Source organism: Perognathus longimembris, chromosome 6, assembly GCF_023159225.1.
Source record: "Perognathus longimembris pacificus isolate PPM17 chromosome 6, ASM2315922v1, whole genome shotgun sequence".
NCBI classification, from domain to species: domain Eukaryota; kingdom Metazoa; phylum Chordata; class Mammalia; order Rodentia; family Heteromyidae; genus Perognathus; species Perognathus longimembris.
This window is the reverse complement of record NC_063166.1, coordinates 53,606,515-53,629,621: the sequence shown is the minus strand read 5'-3', so window position 1 is coordinate 53,629,621 and position 23,107 is coordinate 53,606,515. Positions and strand designations below refer to the sequence as shown.

The following is a 23,107-nucleotide window of genomic DNA, read 5'->3' as shown; positions in this document are numbered from 1 at the left end:
CCAGGCATGTAGAAACACACCCCACCCCCCCTTGGAGGATGCTATGAAGACAGGCAAACACAAGTATCACTCTGCCAGGCCAGTGAGACACCAGCCACAGCCAGAGTCTGAGGAGTGCTCAATCCCATAAACACCACGTATGTTGGCAAGAGAGGGCTGGCTTCAGGCCCACTTCAGGCTTCAGGAGAGAGCATGCTGCTCTCCTTCAGGGATCTGACTGGACGCACAGCAGGTCACCTGCCAGAAGATTCAGTTGCCAAGAACCTACACAAGAGGTAGTCAGGGCCCTGCATGAGGAAGCAGTGGAAACACATAGGTGCCCCACTCAACACATGGGCCCATGTACAAATGCCACACTAGCTGCATACTGAGCAAGAAATTAAGAATGTGCCTGCCATAGCCCCTTGGAGTTCAAGGAGCCCATACAAGCTCCAGAGCTATGTGTGGGACACTCAGCTTACTTGCTCTCCACCTGGCTTGTGGCCTGGTTCAAGGCATCCCTCAGGATGGAGTTCTCTTGCTGTAGGCGGGCTAGCTGGGTGTTGGGGCCATTCTCCAGCTGCTCCTGAAGAGTTCGGATCTGGAAAGTCATTGAGGAGAGCATGGCAGTGCTGCTCAACCATACAGGGAATGGTGACTTCTAGGCCACAATCCAGACAGAAAACCCCAGGAGCCTCCCATGTGCTCCACGTGGAGGTCTCTTCCTCTTCACCATTCTCAGCCTGCCCTCAACCCAGCACTCTGTCTAGAGCCTGAGATATGCTCACACAATTCTGCCTTTGAGGTCACATGGGCTGACTATTCTGAGACTAAAGTCACAGTCTAGAACCACCCCCAAGGAAGACTCATTTCCTGACTTTTGACCACCCATGCTACCTTCTAAGACATGCTAGAGGGAGGTAGCCACAGTCTAGATGAGTAGAGCTAGGTGTCAGAAAATAAGCATTACACTCTGACAATGAGGGCCACTCCAGACAGGCAGTTGCCTGAGCTCTATGCTAGGCTCAGCAATATTCAGGCCTCTTGTTTTGGGATTCTCCCAACCTCATGTGGGAAGGTGGAGCCAGCACTATTCCAGGCTCATGTACAGCATAAGCACCTGACTCTAAGGCACCTAAAGAGGCTGCAACATACTGCTGGCCAGTTAAGGTTATGCACTTTAAAAAAATACACTCTAAAGTATGTTTTATACCTTCTTGGTTATCAGTATCAAATACATACACAGTGGGATGCCTGGCACTACCCTGCCAAGTGCAATACCTCTGTCCCATAGGCTTCCCATAGGCATCCTCTTCCCTCTTCCCTCCCCCACACCAGCCTCAGGTCTTGCCCGCTGGTCACCCAACGACTTTCTTCAGCCTGTCCTGTCTTCCAAGCCTAGGAGCCACAGCTCACCTTGCCCTGCAGCTGCTGCACCTCCTTCACATGCTCCCGGTAGCTGGCTTGCATGCGTGCCTGCACAGCTGCGATCTCCTGCTCCCGAGCCACAAGCTGCTTCTTCACCTTGGCTTCACCAGCTGCAGCTTTGGCCTTTTCTGAGGCCATCTCCTTAGAGAAAATACCAGACAAGAGGGCTGGTGAGGTGGGATCAGAGCCACATTTATTTTATTGAAAAGTCTTCCTGATGGTGGTGGGAGGACAGAGGAGGAGCTCTTAGTCAAACCTAGTTTTCTCTTCTCTGGCAGGGCCATGAGGCACAGAATCTGCATGAGTTAACTTTGTATAGAAATGACTGGGTGCCTTCTTTGGCACTAAAGTGATTGCACAGGCTTAGTGGGGGGTCCACATGGCTTGGTGTGTGTCTGAAGGGGGTACTCTCTTACCTGGATCCACAATAAAGGCTGATAGCTATAATTCCTACCATAGCACCCCAAAAACATTCTTTTACATCTCGGGGGTGGGGGGGAAACTCATGGCTCCTTAACTACTAAGTCAGAGCCCAAGTTCCTCCTAGGCTCTCAAGCTCAAACATTAAGAGGCACAGGATGGATCTAGTCTTGAGGTCCTGGAGGCAGGGACTGTGGTGCCTGGCTAGATAAAGTTGGGAAGGTTTTCTAGAACTTCTGACTTCTTGGCTAGGATACTGGAGTCCTGGCCTAGATTCCGTAAGTCAGTTCAGTGACCTTGAACACTCAGGAGATCGGGATGAAGCTCTGAGGGATACCCAAGCCCCCAAGCTCCTACAAATGTACCTGAACCAGCCCTTGGGGTTCAGCTTGCTGGACTTCATCATCCCATCCCATCCCACTTCATGTGGTAGTCACACATGCAGCACGTGAATCAAACATTCTAAGGGCAGTTCATGCCTGTAGTATGACTCCCAGAAAGACTTAAACAAAACCTCATATTTTTTAACTATAAAAACTTCTCCACAAGGGCAAAGGAAACATGTACAAGGGACTTGAATATAGAACACACAACCTATATACAATCTTACTGGTTCCAGTGGGGGTTAATTCAGGCTTCCACATGCTCAGTAACATGTTCCCATATAAGGTCCTTAACATGCTGGGCTAGAAGATGTGACACAAGAAATGAGTCCACATGCCAGCTGCCCAGGACTCTTGACAGAACTTCTGGGACCAATGGCCACAATTTCAGGGACATAGAAGGAAAGATGGATAAATGCATAAACTACAACCATTTAACACTAGTGAAAAATGCTAATAAAGTTGCAAGCCAGCCTCAGGCCTTGGGAACTACTTGTTTACAGAGAACCTGCTAGGCTGGACAAACGAGGTAGCCAGAAGGTTTGTTATACAAGGCTCACAGCTATCAAGAGCCAGATATAGGTCTGCGACACACATTCATAACAACGACCTCTGTCTGGGACAGGAACTTAGGGGATTCCTTAAAGACAGAGACCATTTCAAATTGAGTTTTACAGAATACAAAGAAAATGCCCACACAAGAGGGGCAGGTGAGGCTAAGAGAAGGGCAGAAGAGTCCAGAGGAAACAAAGAAGGATGGGATACGTCTGAGGGAAGGCAATGATGCAAGGAAATAGGGAGAGGTCAAAGGTAGAGCAGCTAGGAAGCAGTGCTCTGAGGGTGAACTTGGAGGCTGAAGATTGGAGACAATGGCAGAGTTTGAAGGGAGTCCTCTTGGATCAGACTGGCATTTGGGAATATAAGAGCACCTCCTCAAGCTACTGAACAGGATGTGGTTAGAGGCAGAGAGGTCCACAGCCAGATTTCTCCTGGCTTTAGAGCCCAGACCCACATACTGGAGAGTGAGATGGTGAAAGGCAAGGACTTTGGCCCTGCAGTTCACAATCAAGAATATGTTCTACTGTCTCAACAGGGGATGAAGGGCATCTAGATCTGGTGAGGGTGTTAGAAAAGGAAAAAAGTAGCCACTCCCATCCCCTGCCCCAACTCTCTCAAGAAAATAATGATGATCAATTGTGTCCATCCTCCTTCCTGGTAATACTCCCCAAAGCCTGGCACCATGGCACCAGGCAGTGAATGCCAGTTCTGGTCCATGCCCATCACAAGGCGTAAAACATATGTTCTTATAGCTGAAAAGAAGCAACCCCCACCCCAGCCCTGGGTTCTTCAGATAGAGATAATGTCATGGCACTTTGATAAAAATGCCTAACAGGCAAGTTGGTGGAAAAGCTGCCTGTCTGATCCAGCCCTAGACCATGAGTAAGATCCAAGACCAATAATGTCCCCAGGGATGAGGAGGTCCTCAGATAACAGGGGGTGGGAGGACGGACAGATCCCCTTGAACACAATGGCTTCTCGGCTTGGACTATATACCTTGTTGAGTTCCCTCAGTTTGCTCTTGGCAACAGCTGCATCCTCCTGCTCCATGGCCAGCAGCTTTTCTTTCTCTTCTAGCTGGCGTTTCAGAATTGCCACAGGGTCACCCTTTGGAGTGGCCTATAAACATCCACAAAGCCATGTTAGCAGAGAAAACAGACTTGGCTTACTTATTCAGAGGCCTGAATATCTACTGAAGCAGGAGCAGGGACATTCCAAGGTGAGAGCATCATCCTGCCTCTACACACAAGGAGAAAAAATGGCTCCACTCAGCCACCCAGCCTCCTCCCTGAGGCTCCCATACCATGTGTGAAAGGATTGCTTGTGGCAGTTTTTAGGACCAGCTCAAGTTGAGGTATACAGACTGGAATTACAGTATGGGAGCTGGGATAGGGAGGTTACACTCTGTGGACAAAGTCACGAGAATGCTGGGACCACAATCACATCACCCTGACCACTAACACACATGCCCAAGAGGACCTATTACCCAATGTTCACTTGGTGTTGTTTCCCAACATTACTGAAGCTGTGCTGCATAAGCATGTGGCAGCTAGGAAGAGGGGTGACTACCACAGGCTTCAGGAGAGGAAACCCCAACCTGGCTCTCAGGATACCCTCACACCTTTAGCCATTCATTTTCCAGCAAAATTACCTGGAATCCCAACTCTGGCTAAGGAACTGTGGCATATTATACTTCCTAAGGCAGTGTAGTGGCCAGAGGCACTGAAAGGAGAAGCCAGCCTCTGGTAAGAGAAACCCAAGAGAACAGGACTCACCGCAGGGTCTTCTCATACACTCTGCTCCTTTTACCTTCCCTGCCACACTGAGCTCTGGCCACAAACCAACTGTGTTCAACCCCCAGGAGCGCTTGTAACACAGAGTTCTGCCCCTGTCCCTTGTCTCTTAAAAGCCTTCTGGTTTTGGTGACCACTGTGGCAGGAGTCACAGCATCTGTGTGGTGATTTTTGTGGCCTGAGTGTGGGCAGGAGTAGCAGGATTCTGCTGTGAAGGAGAGGCTGTTTGAGGTCTGGCAAGCAGGGTATGCTCCACAGACATCTGGGGAGATAGGGGAGTGGGGAGTTTGGTCCAGGACCCAACAACCACTGCAATTCACCCATCTCTAAGCAGAAAAGGAGTTAAGAGCAAACTACTCTGGCCCACTGCAGTGGCCTCTGGGCCCACCTTATGCCAAGTGTCCTGAATGATGCCAGCCTTTTCAGACAGGATCTCGATGAGCCTCTGGGTCTCGCCCTCGTTGAACACCATGTTTCCGACCGTGGAGACCAGTGTATTGTAGGGCAGGTAGAGAGGGCTGTTGGAAACTGGGGGCCCTAGAGTGGGAAGGAGCAGGGTCTTACATTCATACCCCAAGTAATGACAGATGTGACAACAAAGCCCCAGAGCGGGTTCTCACCAGAGTTGCTGCTGCCCACCCAGTGGGCCCACTCCAAGTGCCTCCTTGCTCTTCAGAACACAGAGAATGGCCAAATAAAAGACCCCATCATTCCATCCTTCTAACCTAACTTACCCAAAGAAAGTCCCAGCCTAGACTGGGAATAATATCCTTCTTTTTTTCCTTCCCTTTTGACAGTACTGGAGATAGAACTCAGAGCCTGGTACATGCTAGGAAAGAACTATGCTACTGTGTTAACTTGCAAGCCAGCTTCTTTCTCTTGTTCCTTTTCTCTCTCTCTTTCGTGAGGGTTTGTGTGTATGTCTGTATACACACCAGGGTTACTCAAGGCCTTTTTTGCTCAAAGCTATCACTCTACCACTTGAGCCACAGCTCTACTTCTGGCTTTTTACTGGTTAACTGGAGTAAAGTCTCACCGACTTTTCTGCCCAGGATGGTTCCAAAGCTCCCTTCTCAGATCTCAACCTCCTGAGTAACTAAGAGTAGTGGTGTGAGCCATCAGCACCTGCCCCAACTCTTTTTTTTTTTTAAGTCACCAAGATGATGCTGAGCAGAACTGAGCAAGGTATACTTTTCCAAAACATTTTTCCTTCCTTCTTTTCCTAGCAAATACTATGGTCCAGTTCTTGCCAACAAGAAACTGTAAGATTTTCCCACCAGTGCCTAGCTCAGTACCCTGTGTCATACTGCCATGATTGATCAGGACCCACAGACACCCAAAACCATACACCCACAGCCATGGAAGGCAACAGAAGGTTGCTTCCCACGCACCCAGGATCAATAATTCTATCTCTAACATCCTCTGGATGAACCTTAAGCAGTGGAGATTTGGAAAGAGGAAAAGTTTAGTGTATATACACATTCTTCCAGAATGAGCCTGTCTACTACTCAGTCCCCAAAAGATTGCATAGAAGACACAGAGCCATCTGCTAATGACTTTTAGTGCTCAAAAGCTGACCTCACCTCTCCTAGTTTCTCTGTTCACATGCGCACACGCATGCATACACACACACACACACACACACACACACACACACACACACACACACACACACACACACAATTTTGTTCTGAATGTAGCTGCCACTTAAGCCTTGAAGGCAAGAAAAGGGTGAACTGCCCAAAATGTCTAGGCAATTGTTTTCAGTGGCCCAAATCTGCCCTACATTTGAAAGAACAGGCCAAACATGAGGCAAAACAAAGGAAACAAGCTAGACATGGTGTGTTACTTGAAAACAGAGCATCCTGGACCACACCTTCAACAAAACCCACCTTAAGAGGATCAGTGCGGAACATTTCCATAGCAACCCTGGTTTCCTGACTTGTCACAATATTTTTACTTAGCAGTCACAATATTTTCATTACAAGTCGAAGCACTTAAAATGATACCTTAATAAGGAGGAAGTAGTATGTGGGCGAGCTGGTTGCTATGAGCACCTTCATTTTATGACTTATTACTTGGAAGAAGCTTGGAAAATAAAACATAACCACGCTGACATTAAAGGCCAAGGAGTTCATGGGTGCCATGAAAACGAGAACTGTGGTAGAGGAGCATATAACCTTTATTTCGTTTGAATTACATGTGTGTGCATAATTGTAATATAAACTTGTGCAGAAAATTCTGAGTACTATCAAGTCAAAATAAATTAAAATCCCCTATCAAGCTCACTCAGGTAAAAACCCCACTGGTACAGTTTTGGTTTAAGGCTTCATTCTGGCTTCTCAGCTGCAGCAGCCACCCTACCCCTCCACCACCACCTTAGATACATGCACTGCTAACACTGCCCAGAAGAGGGAGACCACCTGTCTCAAAGACAGATGCATGAGCATTTACAGGATGGGAGATGGCTTCCTAATCTAGCTGATTTTCAGACATTTCCTTTTCCTGATTCAGCCAGGGGTGGCCAATGAGTACTTGCAATGTGGATCATGCAACCTAAGTTGTAAAAATTGAAAATAAACATGCTATTTAAAAACCTTGGCATAAAAAATAATGCCAAGTATCTAATAATGTTACATATTGCTTACATGTTGAAATGATAATATTTCAGATAAAATGAGTTCAGTATATCATTAAAATTCATCCCAAGCCAGAAGCCATTGGCTTACATCTGTAATCATAGCTATACAGGCAGTAGAGATCTGAGGATCATGGTTCAAAGCCAGCAGAAAAGTTCATGAGCTTCTTATCTCCAATTAATCACCAAAAAGATGGAAGTAGAGCTGTTGCTCAAGTGGTAGAGTGCCATCTTTGAGCATAAGAGCTCAGGGATAGTTCCCAGGCCCTAAGTTCAAGCCCCAGGACCAGCACACGCACGCATGTGCATGCACACACACATACACACACACAATCATTCCAACAGTTTCTTCTTTACCTATGTTAATGTGGCTAACCAGGAACAGTTAAGTCACATGTGGGGCTCATGCATGTGGCTCACACTGTATTTCTTCTGACCTGGCTAGGCTAGTCAATTCCTTTCTAGTCCTGTAGCACCCAAACAAGCACACACTCTGCCCAATTCCTGGTATCCTTGGTTGCACAGAGGGCTCAGAGTGACCAAGAGCTTTCTGACCTCTCTTAACATCTGCTAACATTGCTGGAGGAAATCTTGCTGCTGAACATCCTCTTCAGACAAGTGTCACCCCAGCTGGATGTCCCCTGCTCTGTCTAGAAAAATGAATGTGCTCCTTCCTGCATACTCTGTCCCAGAGGGCTTCCAAAGGGTATTGACAGTGGCATTCTAATGAATCTTTACTAGGACTTCCTAGTGTAACTATATTACATTTTTGTTAAACATTTTTAAATGCAAGAAAAATACATGCAACAAGTCAAACACTCCAAAACTACAGAGTAAAATTTAGCATTCTTCTCTGCCACCACAAGAATTTCCATGGCCTTCTCCTTGCTCATATACACTCTCTTATAAATAATTTTGGGGAAGCCATAACTTTATAAAACATTTTTTTTTAAATCTCTTCGGTAAGAACTATACTATCTCTACTGTCCTTAGACAGTAAAACTGAAAGATAAAAGCACTTAAAAGAAGAAACTAGAATTTGAGCCTCTGGGTGAGTCATATTCAATGCACCAACACAAGTCTAACATATGCTAGCACCTCACTCATGTTTTCAGCAGATACTTATACTCTGATAATTCTTGGTATTGGGAAACTTTAAGGCACTAAAATAAATCTGCCAAAGACTCAACATCCAATCTGTTAAAACTTCAGAGCAATATGTTAAACTGAAGATCACGGGAATTCTAGATGAGGTCAGTTCCCTCAGCTACCCCTACAATCATGTTTGGCCCATCGTAGTAGGTTTGAAATACCAGGAAAGAACAGGCCAGGAGGCCTGGGGAGGGAATGAGGCACATGGACAGAGAAGAGTGGAGTAGACATGGGTTGTGACAAATGACCACAGAGGCCCGGGCTCAGGCTGCACTGAGTGGCCCTGACCTTGGTATTTCACTTTCAGATAATGGCTCTCATAGGAACTTCCAGATTAGAACCCTAAGAACTAGAGAATTGTCCAAGTGATTGAAAATAAGGTATTTTATGTACAATTTCCTGACATTTAGTGCTGGCAGCTAACTCAGTAGAAAGAAAGTGAAAGAAGTACCATGGAGCTGAAGAGATACATCAGTGGGCCAGTGTCTCCAGGTCACTTTTGTCCTTGGTCACAGCAAGACCTCACTGGAGGCCAAACCACATGCTATAGAATTTCCACTCAGCTGCCCTTCACCTATGTCCTTGGAGCAGAGGCTTCACAAGCCTTTGCCTCTGATTCCATCTGTGAAGTGAAGTGGGAGTGAGTCTTTCCTCCCTAGAAGCCTGGCTACAAAGTCCAAATTTTAACGTATTTGGGACAATGTCTGACACAGGGTAAAGCACTGAAAAGTAAACCCGTAGTCCCAGCCTTCAAGACCCAACTATACAAGAATCCCAGACCTTGGGCCCTCCCAGAACAGACAGCAAAGCCCTGCCTTTCTCTGCTGTCAGTCAACGAATAAAGTCCCCCAAGTGTGAGGCTCAGAAGTCAATCCTCCATGACCACAGAGCCATTCCCTGGGGATGGTTGGGGAAGAACACCAAGCCTGGGGGCCCAGTTACTCCTGCCTTATGCCACTGTCCTTTGTCCTAACTTCAAAATGCTACATGGGAAGGGCTTTAGGTAAGAGGGGCCCTGTGTTACCAGGACTCTCCACAAGAAGAATGCAGAAGAGGCTCAGATGGTGTGTATAATGCCCCAGACTTCAAAGCTATGCTGGCTTTTGTGACCATACTGAAAGGCTTCACCAACTATGATATTAAGCTTGTCTTCTTGCAAAGAGGCGCCTTCCTCTGTCAGCTGTGTGGGAGAGACATTCTTTGCCTGAACAATCACTTACCCCAATGGTGAGCCTCAAGCATAAGAGGAAGGTGTCAACTATACCAGGACTCAAGTCTCAGCAGCTCTGTTCCCAGTATCCAGCTACTAGACTACACTGCTCACACCCACTTCCTCCATGAACAGAAGGCACTGGAGGTTCCAGGCCCCCCTCCCCAGTGCCCACAGACAGCTGACAGCTAACAAGGGGATTATCACCTCAGCCCCAGTTTGGGCCATTCAAGTGGCTCTGGCTTGACGCCAGCTGCTTCTACAAGTGCCTAGCTATCCTGCCCGGAGCAGGCAGAGCCAGCTGGTCTCCAAACACCAAGTAAGTACCAGCAGTCTGCAAAATGCTAGGCCTGAAAAGGTTAAGAGGTGAGACTGAAGCTAAGAGATAGGGCAGACATAAAACAGGTATACATCAAAACAAGGGGCAAGGAGCTCTAGGGGAGCAAATGCTGCAGCAGCTAAGGCACAGATGCTAAAGCCAGGCACCTCTGAGAAAGAAAGGAACAAAGGTGCTACGGGAAAATCAGCCCCAGAAAGGTACAGAGGCCTGCAGGAACTCAGTGGGGCAAATACTGGGACGGGATTGAGGTTAGAGTGAGTACAAGAATCACAGGCCCCAGGGATCTGGATTTTATCCTGCAGGCAAAGATCAATACTTAGCAGAGAGCAAAGTCTGTGCTTTGGGAAAATGATTTCAGGGTGCTAAGAGGGACAAGGCTAGAAGTAGGCAGCCCAAGAGTTCAAGACCAAGCTTGAGTATTTAAGAGGCTGAGGGGTGGGAGAGAGGTATAGGCTGCCAACTTAGCTACTCCAACAGTGGGAACCACACATGGTCTGGGGGGCTAGTGAGAATCCAATGACAAAGGCATGCATTTTCTCAGGAACTGTCCAGAATCTTGTGAAGGGCTCTCCCTCAGATATACAGATGCAAGTCCAACAACTGCTGCACCTCTGGGCCTTGCACAGGAGCCAAACTGAAAGGAATAGGTTATCAACAGTGTCCCCCACAGGAAAGAAGTCATACCCAAATCTTAAACCCACTTCATGCATAGTTATCTCTAATAACTGCAGGCAAACTTGTATCTTCTAGAAGAAGGCAAAAGCCCCAGGGCTCTGAGAAAGCTCCTTGTACCTGCTGGAAGCCTAGATCACCTGCACCAAAAGCCAAGAGTTCAGATTAATATCCTGCTGGCTGCATCCCAAAAGCACCCTCCTCTTAAGAGGCCAGTTCCACACAGGGCTCTGCCAAGCTTGTGACACCAACTCTAGGAATAAGAAACTCAGGCCTAAAAAACTGCAACCTCCCCCTAGCTGGTTGTCATGCATGTGGCCTTGAAACCTGGGGAGCAATGACAAGTACAAGGCCCTCACAGACATGAAGAGCTACCAAATGCAACGAGACACCACTTTGCTCACTGGCCCACATCTGAGGCAGGTATGAGCAGAAGCTCCACGCCACCCAGGTACAGGGCCTGACTAGACACAGGTTCACTTGACCACCAACTGCAAAGGGAAGTCACACCTAGACTTTCCAGTGAACTAGAGCTAAGTACAAATATGTCAATAACAACCTACCTGTGGCCTTTTAATGAGGACTTTTCATTTAGTTGGAGGAAAAGTAATTGTTACCAAACTGAGTGGATTTGCATTATTAAATAGTACCTGAAGGAATTTTAAAATACCCTATTGATTGAGTCTGTTTTCCTCCTCTTACATCTGTTTTGCCTCTCCCTAGACTTCAAAAGAAACAATTTATACCTGGAAAAACCTCAACAAAAGAAAAGACAACAGCAGGAGGGTCTTTTCGTCAGACCCCTCCTTGAGCTCCTCAGGAACACAGGGAGTGCAAGGTTTCAATGGCAGTCAAGATTTTATTTAATGCCTTCAGAAAAAGACAAGAGGTTTCTAATTCTGGGCTTTTGAGTACATCTGCCTGTGCCATGATTAGAGACCCAGCACCGTCTTACAGTGACCAAATGTTAATTTCTGGAAGAATGTCACCTCACAGCTTCTCCGCTAAACCTTGGCTCACTTCCCTAGGGGCTGTTTTTGTTCCCTTTTAAAGAAAACAAGGGGAAAAAAAGAAAAAGATGAGCTTGAAGAACTTACATGTAAAGTGAATAATGCCTCAAAAGCCCTTGGGGGTTTTCTTCAAAGCTTCAGACCCAAGAAACTGCATTAAAGTCAAAGAAAAAGTATCAAGACTTGCTTAGAGCATACACCTTAGTGCCTCAGCTGGTAGGAAGGGCACAGGACAACTGGCAGGAAAGGAAAGAGGCCCTATGAAGTGCTGTCTGGAGACACCCTACTGCCATTGTTGGCTGCACAACTTGTGCCAAGTCTGAGCTCTGACTTCTTTTGTAAAAGAGGTAAAAATGTTCATCCAACTTAACAACTGTATGAGTTTTATAAAGTATACACCCCAAGAAAAGTCCTTGCTGTGCAAGCACAGGAGTTATACTCCCTGTGTAATCACCACCAGGCCTAAGACACAGCAGGCCCAAGGTGAGTACAGATGAACACAGGTGGCTAAGTAGTAGGGAAGAAGGGCTGTGATCACCAGTGTCAAACAGCAATCAGATGAGGGATTTGCCAGGCTAAGGACTCCAGGAATGATCATTCCTACCTATGACCTCAGGCCTTTGCCCCTATTAGGTTACAGACTTTAGACTGCATTGCTACTGTGCATTCCCACCTGATTGCTCCAACTTAGAATTGTGGCCCAATGAGGCTCAATACAGCAAGAAGCTCACAAACATCCACACCAGCGCCTAAGGACAGGTTCCAGAAGGCAGAACCACTTTTTTTTTGTTATTGGTGGTGGCTGTGGGGCTTGAATTCAAGGCCTGGACTCTGACCCTGAGCTTTTTTGCTCAAGGGTAGCACTCTACCACTTTGAGCCACACAGTTCCACATCTGGTTTTCCAGTGGTTAATTGGAGCTAAGAGTCCCAAGAATTTTCCCTGTCCAGGCTGGCTTCAAACTGAGATCTTCAGATCTCAGCCTCCAGATTACAGGTGTAAGCCACCGGCACCTGGCCAGAACCACTTTTAACTTTCACCTTAGTTCATAAGTATTTACCAGGTACCAGGGTCTGAGCACCAGCATCCGGCTGGAGACCTGAGAGCTAGCTGTCATCTTCCTTCATCCTAATCACTGGATAGAATAAACAAGGTGCTCATTTCTGCTGCCCAGAGGTGCTCAAGGAATGCTAGGACAGAAACTCTATCTAGCACTTTGACTTAGAAACAAATAACGGAGTTTTCCTTTCTTATCCATTTAAAATCTGGAAAGTGGAGGACGGGAAAGAAAAGTATTCACAATCCTACCTCCCAGTGATGGCCTTTCTCCCATACTTTCTTGTTTGACAATATGGCAATAGTGGGCTTTGTAAACATGCATTTCTGTGAGCTTTCTCTACTGGTGGAAGTTGGTGGGGCTCTCCTGACCTTGATACCATGGTAACACAGTAATACCAGCCTGTATGACCAGGCTGGGAAAAGGTCCCTCAAAAAAGCCAACCAATAATCTTTGAGACAAGTGCCATGGCCCCGGAGTATTTCCCATGCTACACTCAGGAAGGTTGTGGGTCCGTGAGTGGGCTACATGCCTGTCTCAGACTGTCTCAGCAAAAGCACACAATTCTATAGCTCTAATAAAAAGCACACAATTCTACAGCTCAGTCAAACTGCACATTCCCAGCACATTTCACTTCCCCAGTCCTAGTCTCTCCCTTACCCAGGGCCAGGCTCTCACCAATATTAACCCAGACTAATTTCCAAGTGCTAAGATGGGACAGATCTCCTAATAGCACAATGCTAAGAAGCTGATGAGTGCATAACCAGTGTAGTTTGTAGCTCAGGGCAGGAGGCAATCTAAGATGACTTAGGAAAGCAAAGACTAAACCCAACAATGAAAATATATTTTAAAAACAACCACTTCTGGACTAGGATGTAGCTCAGGGGCAAAGCACTTGCCTAGCAAGTGCAACATCCTGGGTTTGATCTCCAGTACCAAAAAAAGAAAAGACAAAAACAACAACAACAAAACCCCACTATTACATACATGAACTTCCTCTGCAGGAAACTGGGCTTTCCTATTAGACACTGGGCATGAGTGCTAGGCTCTGTGCTAATGTCAGTGATGGCATCCTAAATGGTGGGACAACTGAGTTTTGGGGAATTCTACTTCTAGCCTCCACCCATTCTCTTTTCCAAACATTTAGAAATGAATCCACACCTTCTGTTTTATAGGCCAATGTTTTCGTTTTGCAATCCTCTCCCTAGAACTTATAACCATTCCACAGTGCCACAGGAGAACCACGTGAGCAGTGATTAACTCAGAAAACAATTGTATAGGCCTCTCATCATAAATCATGGCATGTTTTTGGAGAGCAACAGAGCACCGTCTTCCTAAATTAAAAATGTACCCACCTTTTGACTTGCAATTACATATCTAGGAATTTACTTTAGAGAGACACTCACATAGCAATATACGTACATCACTACAGCATTAAATTTAGCACCCAAAAAAGCCTGCACACTACTTAAGTGTCATTTAAATAAATTATGATACATTCATGCTACAGATTATTGTGCAGCTGAATGCAGCAGCTCTGCAAGTGCAACGTGAAAAGATGTCACCAAACACCAATATAGCAGAGAGAAGTTTCTAAGCTGTGCACATCACAGCGGGCATGTGACTTGACTCCAGGGCCCCTCAGGATGAATGGTGATAGGTGGAAGACTAAGAAAAAGCTTGCATTTTCACCCCACCCCCAGCCATGCTTCTATATTATCTGAATTGTTTGCTGGAAATATGCATTTATATAATAATAAATTTTAAGAAGCAGAGATTAGAAGAGCAGGTGTTCATTGTCAAACACAGCCACAGACAAGAGCCTTGATCTGCTCTTTAGAAAAATCAGAACATTAGTTCTGAAAGAGTTCCAAGTTGGGACTGCAGAAACATGCCCTGTATCTGCCTCCCTCTACACCTGCTAGGTCTCCTCCATGGCACCTGTCAGCAGCAGCCCCTCTATCAAGGAAGCAACTCCTGTTCCTGGTAGACCTCAAGCTGGTTCTGTGCTATGACCTCATTCATAGCATTCCACTATGATATGAAGAACCAGTAGCCAAACCATATGGGGAAAGCTGATGAGTTGCCAACACGTGGCTGCAGTGATATGTCTTCTTTACTGGGCCACCTGCAAGTTGACTCCAGAGACCATCTCCTTTTAAATGGCTGCTATTTGGGGCAGTGCTGTCCAACAGGACTCAGGACTTTTTATCGACTGGACTACCTCCATACTGTCCAAAAGGACTTGTATGTCTACTTGGCTAAACGCAGCTACTGAACAAGAAGGGTGCAGCTAGAGCAACTGAGGAACTGAACCTTTATTTACATTTGACTGATTTAAGTGACAATTTAAATGGCCAATGTGACCAATGGTTCTCAGTAGATAACACAGCCTCTGCAGCTCACTGCTAAAATCTTCTGGCTTTAGGACCCCACCTCACTGTGGCCTAAGTCAAGGTCTCCTGAGTTTGTGAGCACTGTAAGCAAAAACATTGCATAAGCATTTCTTTTTTTTTTTTTTTTTTTGCCAGTCCTGGGGCTTGAACTCAGGGCCTGAGCACTGTCCCTGGCTTCTTTTTTGCTCAAGGCTAGCACTCTACCATTTGAGCCACAGCGCCACTTCTGGCCTTTTTGTATATATGGGGTGCTAAGGAATCGAACCCAGGGCTTCATGCATACAAAGTGAGCACTTTACCACTAGGCCATATTCCCAGCCCTTGCATAAGCATTTCTAAGTCCCTGCAGCATGTCATCTAGCCACCTCACCCTGTCCTACTTACAGTGCCCACCAGGAGTTTTGCCAAAGTTCCCTTGACTTGGGCATGTGGCTTCAATGTGGATGCAGGCTGTGGATAGACAGAGACTTAGTCCTAGCTAAGGGATAAGGAGTCCAGGGGGTAGGCCAACTGGGACTGGCCACAACCTGGGCCAACAAAACAGAGGAAGTCCAACTACATGTAAAAACTTAGGCCTGCTTTTCCTTCATGTCTACTTAAGTACAACATGGTCTAAGCTGCAAAAGAGCAGTACAAATAAGATGCACACTGTTATACTACGCACCAGGTTAAGAAGTAATCACAAAGAAATACAGACAGATTCCATAAGCTCCTGGTAAACATCCATGCTGCAAGTTCTCAGATTCATGCTCCGAACCCTGAGTTACCACAGTTTATGATTAATGAAACACCCTGAAAATGAAGACAGAAGCCCAAGGACACATCAGACAAAGTGGGAACATCACTGCCAATACCTAAATGTTTCCACACTAAAAATGATTCTCTTCATACAAAATGGCCCAACATATGAAGCACACCATCGAGACCCAAGTTTGGAATGGATCTTCATAGAACAAGGGTTAAATTGGAATTCTCAGTTATTTGCAGCAATAGATTTAACCTTGTCCAGTGTTTCCTTGGAATTTTACCTTCATTTGAGTATTTGTACGTGGCAATGTGCAATCTGGGGGAAAATGTCACCCATTTTACTGAGCCCTGGATGGAGAGCCTCAGTCCTGCACAAGCAGACTGCAAGGCTATGGGTGTTGTGGAGACAGCTTGCTTTGCCCTTCTTGCCTGCATCCTTGGCCATGGCAGGAGGCTGTATCCCCTCTCCCATGCTATTATTAGCACGAAGACAGTAGCCATAAAAAAATTAAGAAGCATCCCTAGAACCCATTAGCCAGAAAGAACAGAAAATACATTTATACTGGCAATAAGCAGACTAGTACAGATCTGTAAGGCAAACCCAACAGCTTCTCAGATATACACACACACACACACACACACACACACACACACACACACACACACACACACACACACACCCATGCAGGGAAAATGCTAGCACAGACCAGAGAAAAGTGCACCATGTACTTAAAAACACAGTAACTCATGAATACATCCTTGCCTTGCCTACTTTGGTTTGGCAATGTCACACGGGGTCTAACGACTACATTAAAGACAAAATGAAAGGTCATGATTTTTCACTTCCATCCTCACAAACTGGCTCTTCCTCAGAATACATGCCCACCTCCCTCCTCTGCTCTCCACAGGAGGTGCTCAGATGAGACCTCCACCTTAGGGCCACAGAAATACAGACACACTTAGGACACAGATTGTCTGTGGCTCACCTGGGAGCCTCAACAATGCACTATACTGATTTTATGGGAATTGAGTACTTGAACTATCAACTAAATACTACTTGGAATCTCCAGCTCTACTACCCCACCATGTGTGCTGGCTAAGAGCTCCCCTGAGTGTTCATAAATGCTTCCCTTCATCTGTCCTGAGCTGAGCTTGCTTGAAAATCACAAGGGATTCTTCCTTGGGACTGGGAGGCCATGTTCCCTTATTGACAATCCTGTGTAACTAGCCCTGGAATGCTATCAATGACCTTTACCCTTTAATGTCTGTTCTCTGCAGCTCCTGCTCCTGCGTCCTGTTCTGTGTTTCACTGTTGAACTACTAAAGTCAATCCTGACATGCTGAACTACATTTAAATGCAGGAAAAGTTGTACCCAGCCTGTCCTCTAGGTATCTTTCTGGATCGTCTTAACATCTGGAAATATGATGGTGTTTTTGAGTGACAGATAGTGAATTTAAGATAATATAACATGATCCCATTTTATGATCCTAAAAATAATTTCATAAAGTCATTAAATAATAAAGATTTTAATAGGAAATTATCCACTCCAGTAGCTCATTAGAATTCCTGTCCCATGGGGCCTTGAATGGAGGAGAATGATAGTGAAGGTCTTCTACACGATGTTTCCAACACCAGGAGATGCTGTCACTGCTTCAAAATCCACTGTTCTTCTGGGCCGCTTTCAATTTTGAAGGATAAAATATTAGCACATTACAAGAAAAATAAATAAAAGAAACACCTGGACTTTTTATTGTGGAACATCCAATTTTCTGTATCCATGGGTTTTCCACAAGATTCATCCAACCATGATCAAAAAAAATTTTTTTTAATTGCATCTGAGAAGCAGAGTGCAGTTCAAGTGGTAGAGTGCCAGCTTTAAGCAGCAAAAGCTAAGCAAGAATGCAAGACCCTGAGTTCAAGCCCCAGTGCCAGTATACACACACACGCACACACACACACAAAAAAAACTGCATCCATATTAAGCATGTGTCACTATTCCATAAAGAATATAGTGCAACAACTATTTACACAGCATTTTAGGTATTAGGTATTCTAAGTAATCTAGAGACTAAAGTGTATGGGATGGTTTAGCAATGCAGGTTCATGACAGAGCACTTGCCTAATATGCACAAGGCCTTGGGTTTGGCCTCTAGAATAAAGCCGACAATTAATTAATATACAGGACATTGGGCATTGGTCATATGCAAATATTAAGCCACTTTATGGATTTGGGGATGCACAGGAAATCTTGAAATCCATCCCCTGAGATATGAGGGAAGACTGTTCCCCTAAATTATTTCTTACATCTTTATCATTTAATGTCTTTGCCTTACATCATTATTGCAGTTTGTTTAAAGAATCTGATACCCCATTTTTCTCAACTAAAACTGTGCTTCTCTGTATGCTACTATGGAATCTTCACACCCATCACTGTTGGTATCTGTCTGGGCCTGGGTAGGTAGAATACACTTAACCTCCAAGCAGTCTAAGGGGCATTAGAGCTGCTAACTACAAACTAGTGTGTCAATTTACAATTAGGGGTGAGGAGTAGGAAAAATGTAAATGTCAAGTGATTGATGAACACGATCAGAAACTTCCTGTCCCAATTTCTATGGTAACAGCCACTAAAAAGATAAAGGCAAAGCAATTTTTTCCATTATCTATTCTCTGTCTATACAACCTCTACACTAATGTTCACTGAATGACTAGCATGGGGGCAGGGAAGAGGGGAAAGAGTAGGGGGGGGGGAGGGGGGAGCCAGACACCAGTGGCTCATGCCTGTAATCCTAGCTACTCAGGAGGCTGAAATCTGAGGACCATAATTCAAAGCCAGCCGGGGTAGGAAAGTCTGTGAGACTCTTATCTCCAATTAACAACCAGAAAACAAGAAGTGGTGCTGTGGCTCAAAGTGGTAGAGCTGAAGAGCTCAGGGACAGGGCCCAGGCCTAGAGTTCAAGCCCCACAACCCCCACCACCAAAAAAAAAAAAAGTGGAGGGAGCAATATGGGGAAACTAAACTGCTCCTTAAAAACATTCTTCTAAGCTGGCACTGGCGGCTCACACCTGTAACCCTAGCCACTTAGACTGAGATCTGAGGATGAGGCAGCTCAGGCAGGAAAGTCTGTGAGACTCTTATTTCCAATTAACCACCAAAAAGCTGGAAGTAGAGCTAGTGTGGCTTAAGTGGTAGAGCCCTAGCCCGTAAACAAAGCTCAGGCCCTGAGTTCAACTCCCCCATTGCTATTCACTGAACAAACACACAAGTTATAACGAAAGCATCAGGTGAGGTGAGAACACAGAACAGACTGGCAGAAAAGAGTCAGGCATTTAAGGCTTGCCAAAGGAACCAGGTGTCATGGTGCACACATGTAATCCCAACCACTGAGGAGGTGAAGATAGGGAGATTGAGGTTTGTGACTAGCCCCAGTAAAAATAAGTTAGCAAGAGCCTATCTCAGAAAACAAGCTGGGCATCGTGCGATATACACATCTACAATCCCAGGAGTAGAGGTCCAAGGACTGTAGGCCAACTAAAAAGCAACAAGGGCTAGAGGCATGACCCAAGAGGAAGGGCATTTGCCTAACAAGCACAAGCCCCACAGTGCAACATCTAGTACCACCAAAATTTTTAAACACAAAAATAAGAGAGAGAGAGAGAGAGAGAGAGAGAGAGAGAGAGAGAGAGAGAGAGAGAGAGAGAGAGAGAGAGAGTTGCCAACACAACTGTTTTTCATGCCTCACCTCTACTTTCCAAGGTCACTTACACAGATGCCCTGCCCCTTGACTCAAGCCGACTCATGACATGACTTGCCCTGGACGATGGGATACTAGATTAAAATGTGCCTCCATTAAATGCCCTTCTGTGCCTCCGCTATAATGCTGAAAGGGCCCCTGCCCTGGAGAGCAACTGAGGCCCCAGCCTTGGCCCCAGAATGAACAGATATGGAGCACATCTGAGCTCAACCTGCAAAGGAGGCAGCCCAGTGAAACCACAGCCTGAAGAACAGACTCACAGCAGACAACCACCAACACAGCAAGCAACCGTCCGCCAACTTACAGAAGCAAGAGCCAAGGACAAATGATTGTTGCTTGATTTGGGGGATGGTTGTTACACAGTCTCACAAGAGCTGAATAGCCCATTTGGCACCCTTAAAGGGAACCCACAAGCCAGAAAGATACAGTTTTCCCAAAATCAAGAAACAGGTAATGGTCACTCACCAGACTCGCCTTTTTTCTTTGAACCAGACTTCTTCTTTGCAGGAGCTTCTTGCTTTAAGGCTTCCTGGCTCTGGACTGTATCTGCATTTTTACCCTGGGTAGGAGCTGACTCTGCCTTCTTACCCTGATTGGCAGTTGCATCCACCTTTTTGCCCTGGTTGGAGGACCCTTCTGTCTTTTTGCCTTGGTTTGGATTTCCCTCACCTTTTTTGCCTTGACTAGGGGACCCCTCTGCTTTCTTTCCCTGGTTTGCACTACCCTCTGCCTTTGTGCCCTGATTAGCAACGGATTCTGTCTTTCTGCCCTGATTGGGAGCTCCCTCTCCCTTTTTACCCTGGGTGGGGCTCCCCTCTGCCTTCTTACCCTCCCCCTTTTTGCCCTGATTCTGGGCTCCCTCCCCTCTCTTATCCTGGCCTTGGGGACCCTCTGCCTTCTTGCCCTGGTTCTGAGCCCCATCTGCTTTTTTGCCTTGGTTCTGGGCTCCCTCTCCCTTTTTGCTCTGGTTCTGGACCCCTTCCCCCTTTTTGCCCTGGTTCTGGGTCCCCTCCCCTTTTTTGCCCTGGTTCTGAGCCCCCTCCCCCTTTTTGCCCTGGTTGGGAGATCCTTCTACTTTTTTGCCCTGGTTCTGGGCCCCCTCCCCCTTCCTACCCTGGTTCTGGGCCCCTTCTCCCTTCCTATTCTGATTCTGAGACCCCTCTACCTTTCTGCCCTGGTTGGGAGACTCTTCCACCTTTTTGCCCTGGTTCTGAGTCCCCTCCGCCTTCTTACCCTGGTTCTGGGCACTCTCTGTCTTCTTACCCTGGTTCTGGGGCCCCTCTGCCTTCTTGCCCTGGTTCTGGGCACCCTCTGCCTTCTTGCCCTGGTTCTGGGCACCCTCTGCCTTCTTGCCCTGGTTCTGGGCACTCTCTGCCTTCTTGCCCTGGCTCTGGTCACCTTCTCCTTTTTTGCCTTGGTTCTGGGCTCCCTCTGCCTTCTTGCCCTGGTTCTGGGCTCCCTCTGCCTTCTTGCCCTGGTTCTGAACACCATCCCCTTTCTTACCTTGGTTCTGGGGTCCCTCTACCTTCTTGCCCTGGTTCTGGGCTCCCTCTACCTTCTTTCCCTGTTTCTGGGCTCCCTCCCCTTTCTTGCTCTGGTTCTGGGTAGCCTCCATCTTCTTGCCTTGGCTCTGAGTTCCTTCTCCTTTCTTGTCCTGGTTCTGAGTACCCTCCATCTTCTTACCTTGGCTCTGAACACCCTCCCCTTTCTTGCCTTGGTTCTGGGTTCCCTCCCCTTTCTTGCTTTGGTTCTGGACACCCTCCACCTTCTTGCCTTGGTTCTGGACACCCTCCACCTTCTTGCCTTGGTTCTGGGATCCCTCTCCTTTCTTGCCTTGGTTCTGAGCTCCCTCTACTTTCTTGCCTTGGTTCTGAGCATTGTCACCTTTCTTGCCCTGGTTCTGGGTCCCTTCCCCCTTTTTGCCTTGGTTCTGGGCCCCCTCTAACTTCTTATTCTGGTTTGGGGTCCCCTCTCCCTTTTTCATTTGGCTCTGGGCCCCCTCTGCCTTCTTTCCCTGTGCAGTAGCTGAGGCACTGGCCTTGGCACCCACTGGAGGTACAGCCACCATAGGCACCTCCTTGGGAGTGGCTTCCAAGATGGCAGACTTTGAGGCAAGAACCTGGACAGAATTCACTACAGAACTGAGTGCTGGTTGCACCTTTGCCACTTTTTTCTCCTTCTTCTTCTTGTCTTTAGGAGAAGAGGCTAGCTTCTCTTGAGGCATGGCAGGTACCATGGCTACAGGGGAAAGGACCACAGGAGGCAGGACGGGGGTTGGAGCTACAGCCATTGCAGGTGCGCGCACTGGTTCCTTAAGGAGGATGGTCATGTTGTGGGCCGGGTCATGGTCAGGTATCTTCCCATTGGGTTTCTCTTCCTTTTTCTTGGTCTTTCCTTTCTTCTCCACAGTTTTCTCCTTCTTTTTCTTGTCTACTTTCTGGTGGTGAGTTTTTGCCATCTCCTTGCGCTGGTTGGCGAGGGCTTCCTCATATGACGTCTCCTTCATGGAGAAGGTTGACACCAGGAAGATGCCAATGGCAGAAACCACCATAAACCCGCCAAAAACCACAACCCCCAAGGTCTGAGTGTCGTAAATATCCATGCTGTTCGGCTTTCTTTCCACCTGCCAAATACATACATGGAGATTACTTTTTGGAGAAACTGAGGAACATGAGAAATAACTATCTTTCCACCCTCCATCACCTAACCTAAGGTTTCCCTAACTGTTTTTCCAGACTAATTTCAAAATAACAACAAATCCAAGCAATCTTTGGGGCCAAACACTTCCTAACTCTCCCTCTTCAGAAATAAAACATCTCTTATCTGAGTTCTGAGTAGTCTCTTTTAGTACTGGAAGACATAAACAACAGATGGATGGCAGAGTGCAGGTTTATACCTTCTAACTCAAGATGCTCCCTAGTGTAGCAATCAAAAGTGAGAATCAAAGTGCAAACAAGGTGTGAAACAACAGAGAGTGGAGCAACTGGCAAAACTGCCTAACTGAACTGCCCTACCTAATTAGGTAGTAGATGCCACTAGCCACAGATCACCACAGAAGGTAATCAAAGATGATACTTATTTCTATACAGCCTCTCACCTATGGCTTTCCACATCCCTAGGGTCACAGGTAGAAGAACCATCCAAGGCAGGCAAAGCCTTAAGACTCTACTTGAAAAATAATAACTAAAGCAAAAACAGGGGCTATGGGCATTGCTCAAGTAGAACACCTGCCTAGCAAGTGTGGACACCTGTATTCAAACTCCATTAACAACAATAACAAAAACATGTAAGTTAACTCAAACATCTGCCAGCTCTCCAGCAGTGTTCCTGGCATGTCATCTCCTCTTGTTGCCTCCCTTTATCCCTAGAGCAGCTAAACATAAACACCTAGGTTCCAAGAAAAAGTCAAGAACTTGGTGAAGAAAAAAAGCTTTTTTGCCCCAATACCTTCTGAGGTACCATTTGCGTGTTGGGCAACACAAATTGGGAAGCCCCACCAGTCTCTTGTTTGAAACTGTACACCTGCAATGTCACCAGGCTCTTTACCAAACACAACCCCAAAGCAAGAAGGC

General features: G+C 46.5%; 1 protein-coding gene across 6 annotated transcripts in view; it reads right to left on the bottom strand.

Annotated features, from left to right (window-relative positions):
* Rrbp1 (ribosome binding protein 1) overlaps nt 1-23,107 on the bottom strand; it is a 68,742-nt gene that overhangs the window by 19,503 nt on the left and 26,132 nt on the right. For 4 of the 6 annotated variants that reach the window (XM_048348753.1, XM_048348754.1, XM_048348755.1 and 1 more), the window contains exons 2-6: nt 20,001-22,158; nt 4,950-5,098; nt 3,765-3,887; nt 1,396-1,548; nt 462-580 (exon numbers count right to left, since the gene is read on the bottom strand). In XM_048348753.1, the coding sequence (XP_048204710.1) occupies nt 462-580; nt 1,396-1,548; nt 3,765-3,887; nt 4,950-5,098; nt 20,001-22,137 (2,681 nt within the window). In that variant the 5' untranslated portion in view covers nt 22,138-22,158. The remainder of the gene's footprint in view (nt 1-461; nt 581-1,395; nt 1,549-3,764; nt 3,888-4,949; nt 5,099-20,000; nt 22,159-23,107) is intronic. The other 2 variants (XM_048348758.1, XM_048348757.1) reach the window with 2 other exon arrangements.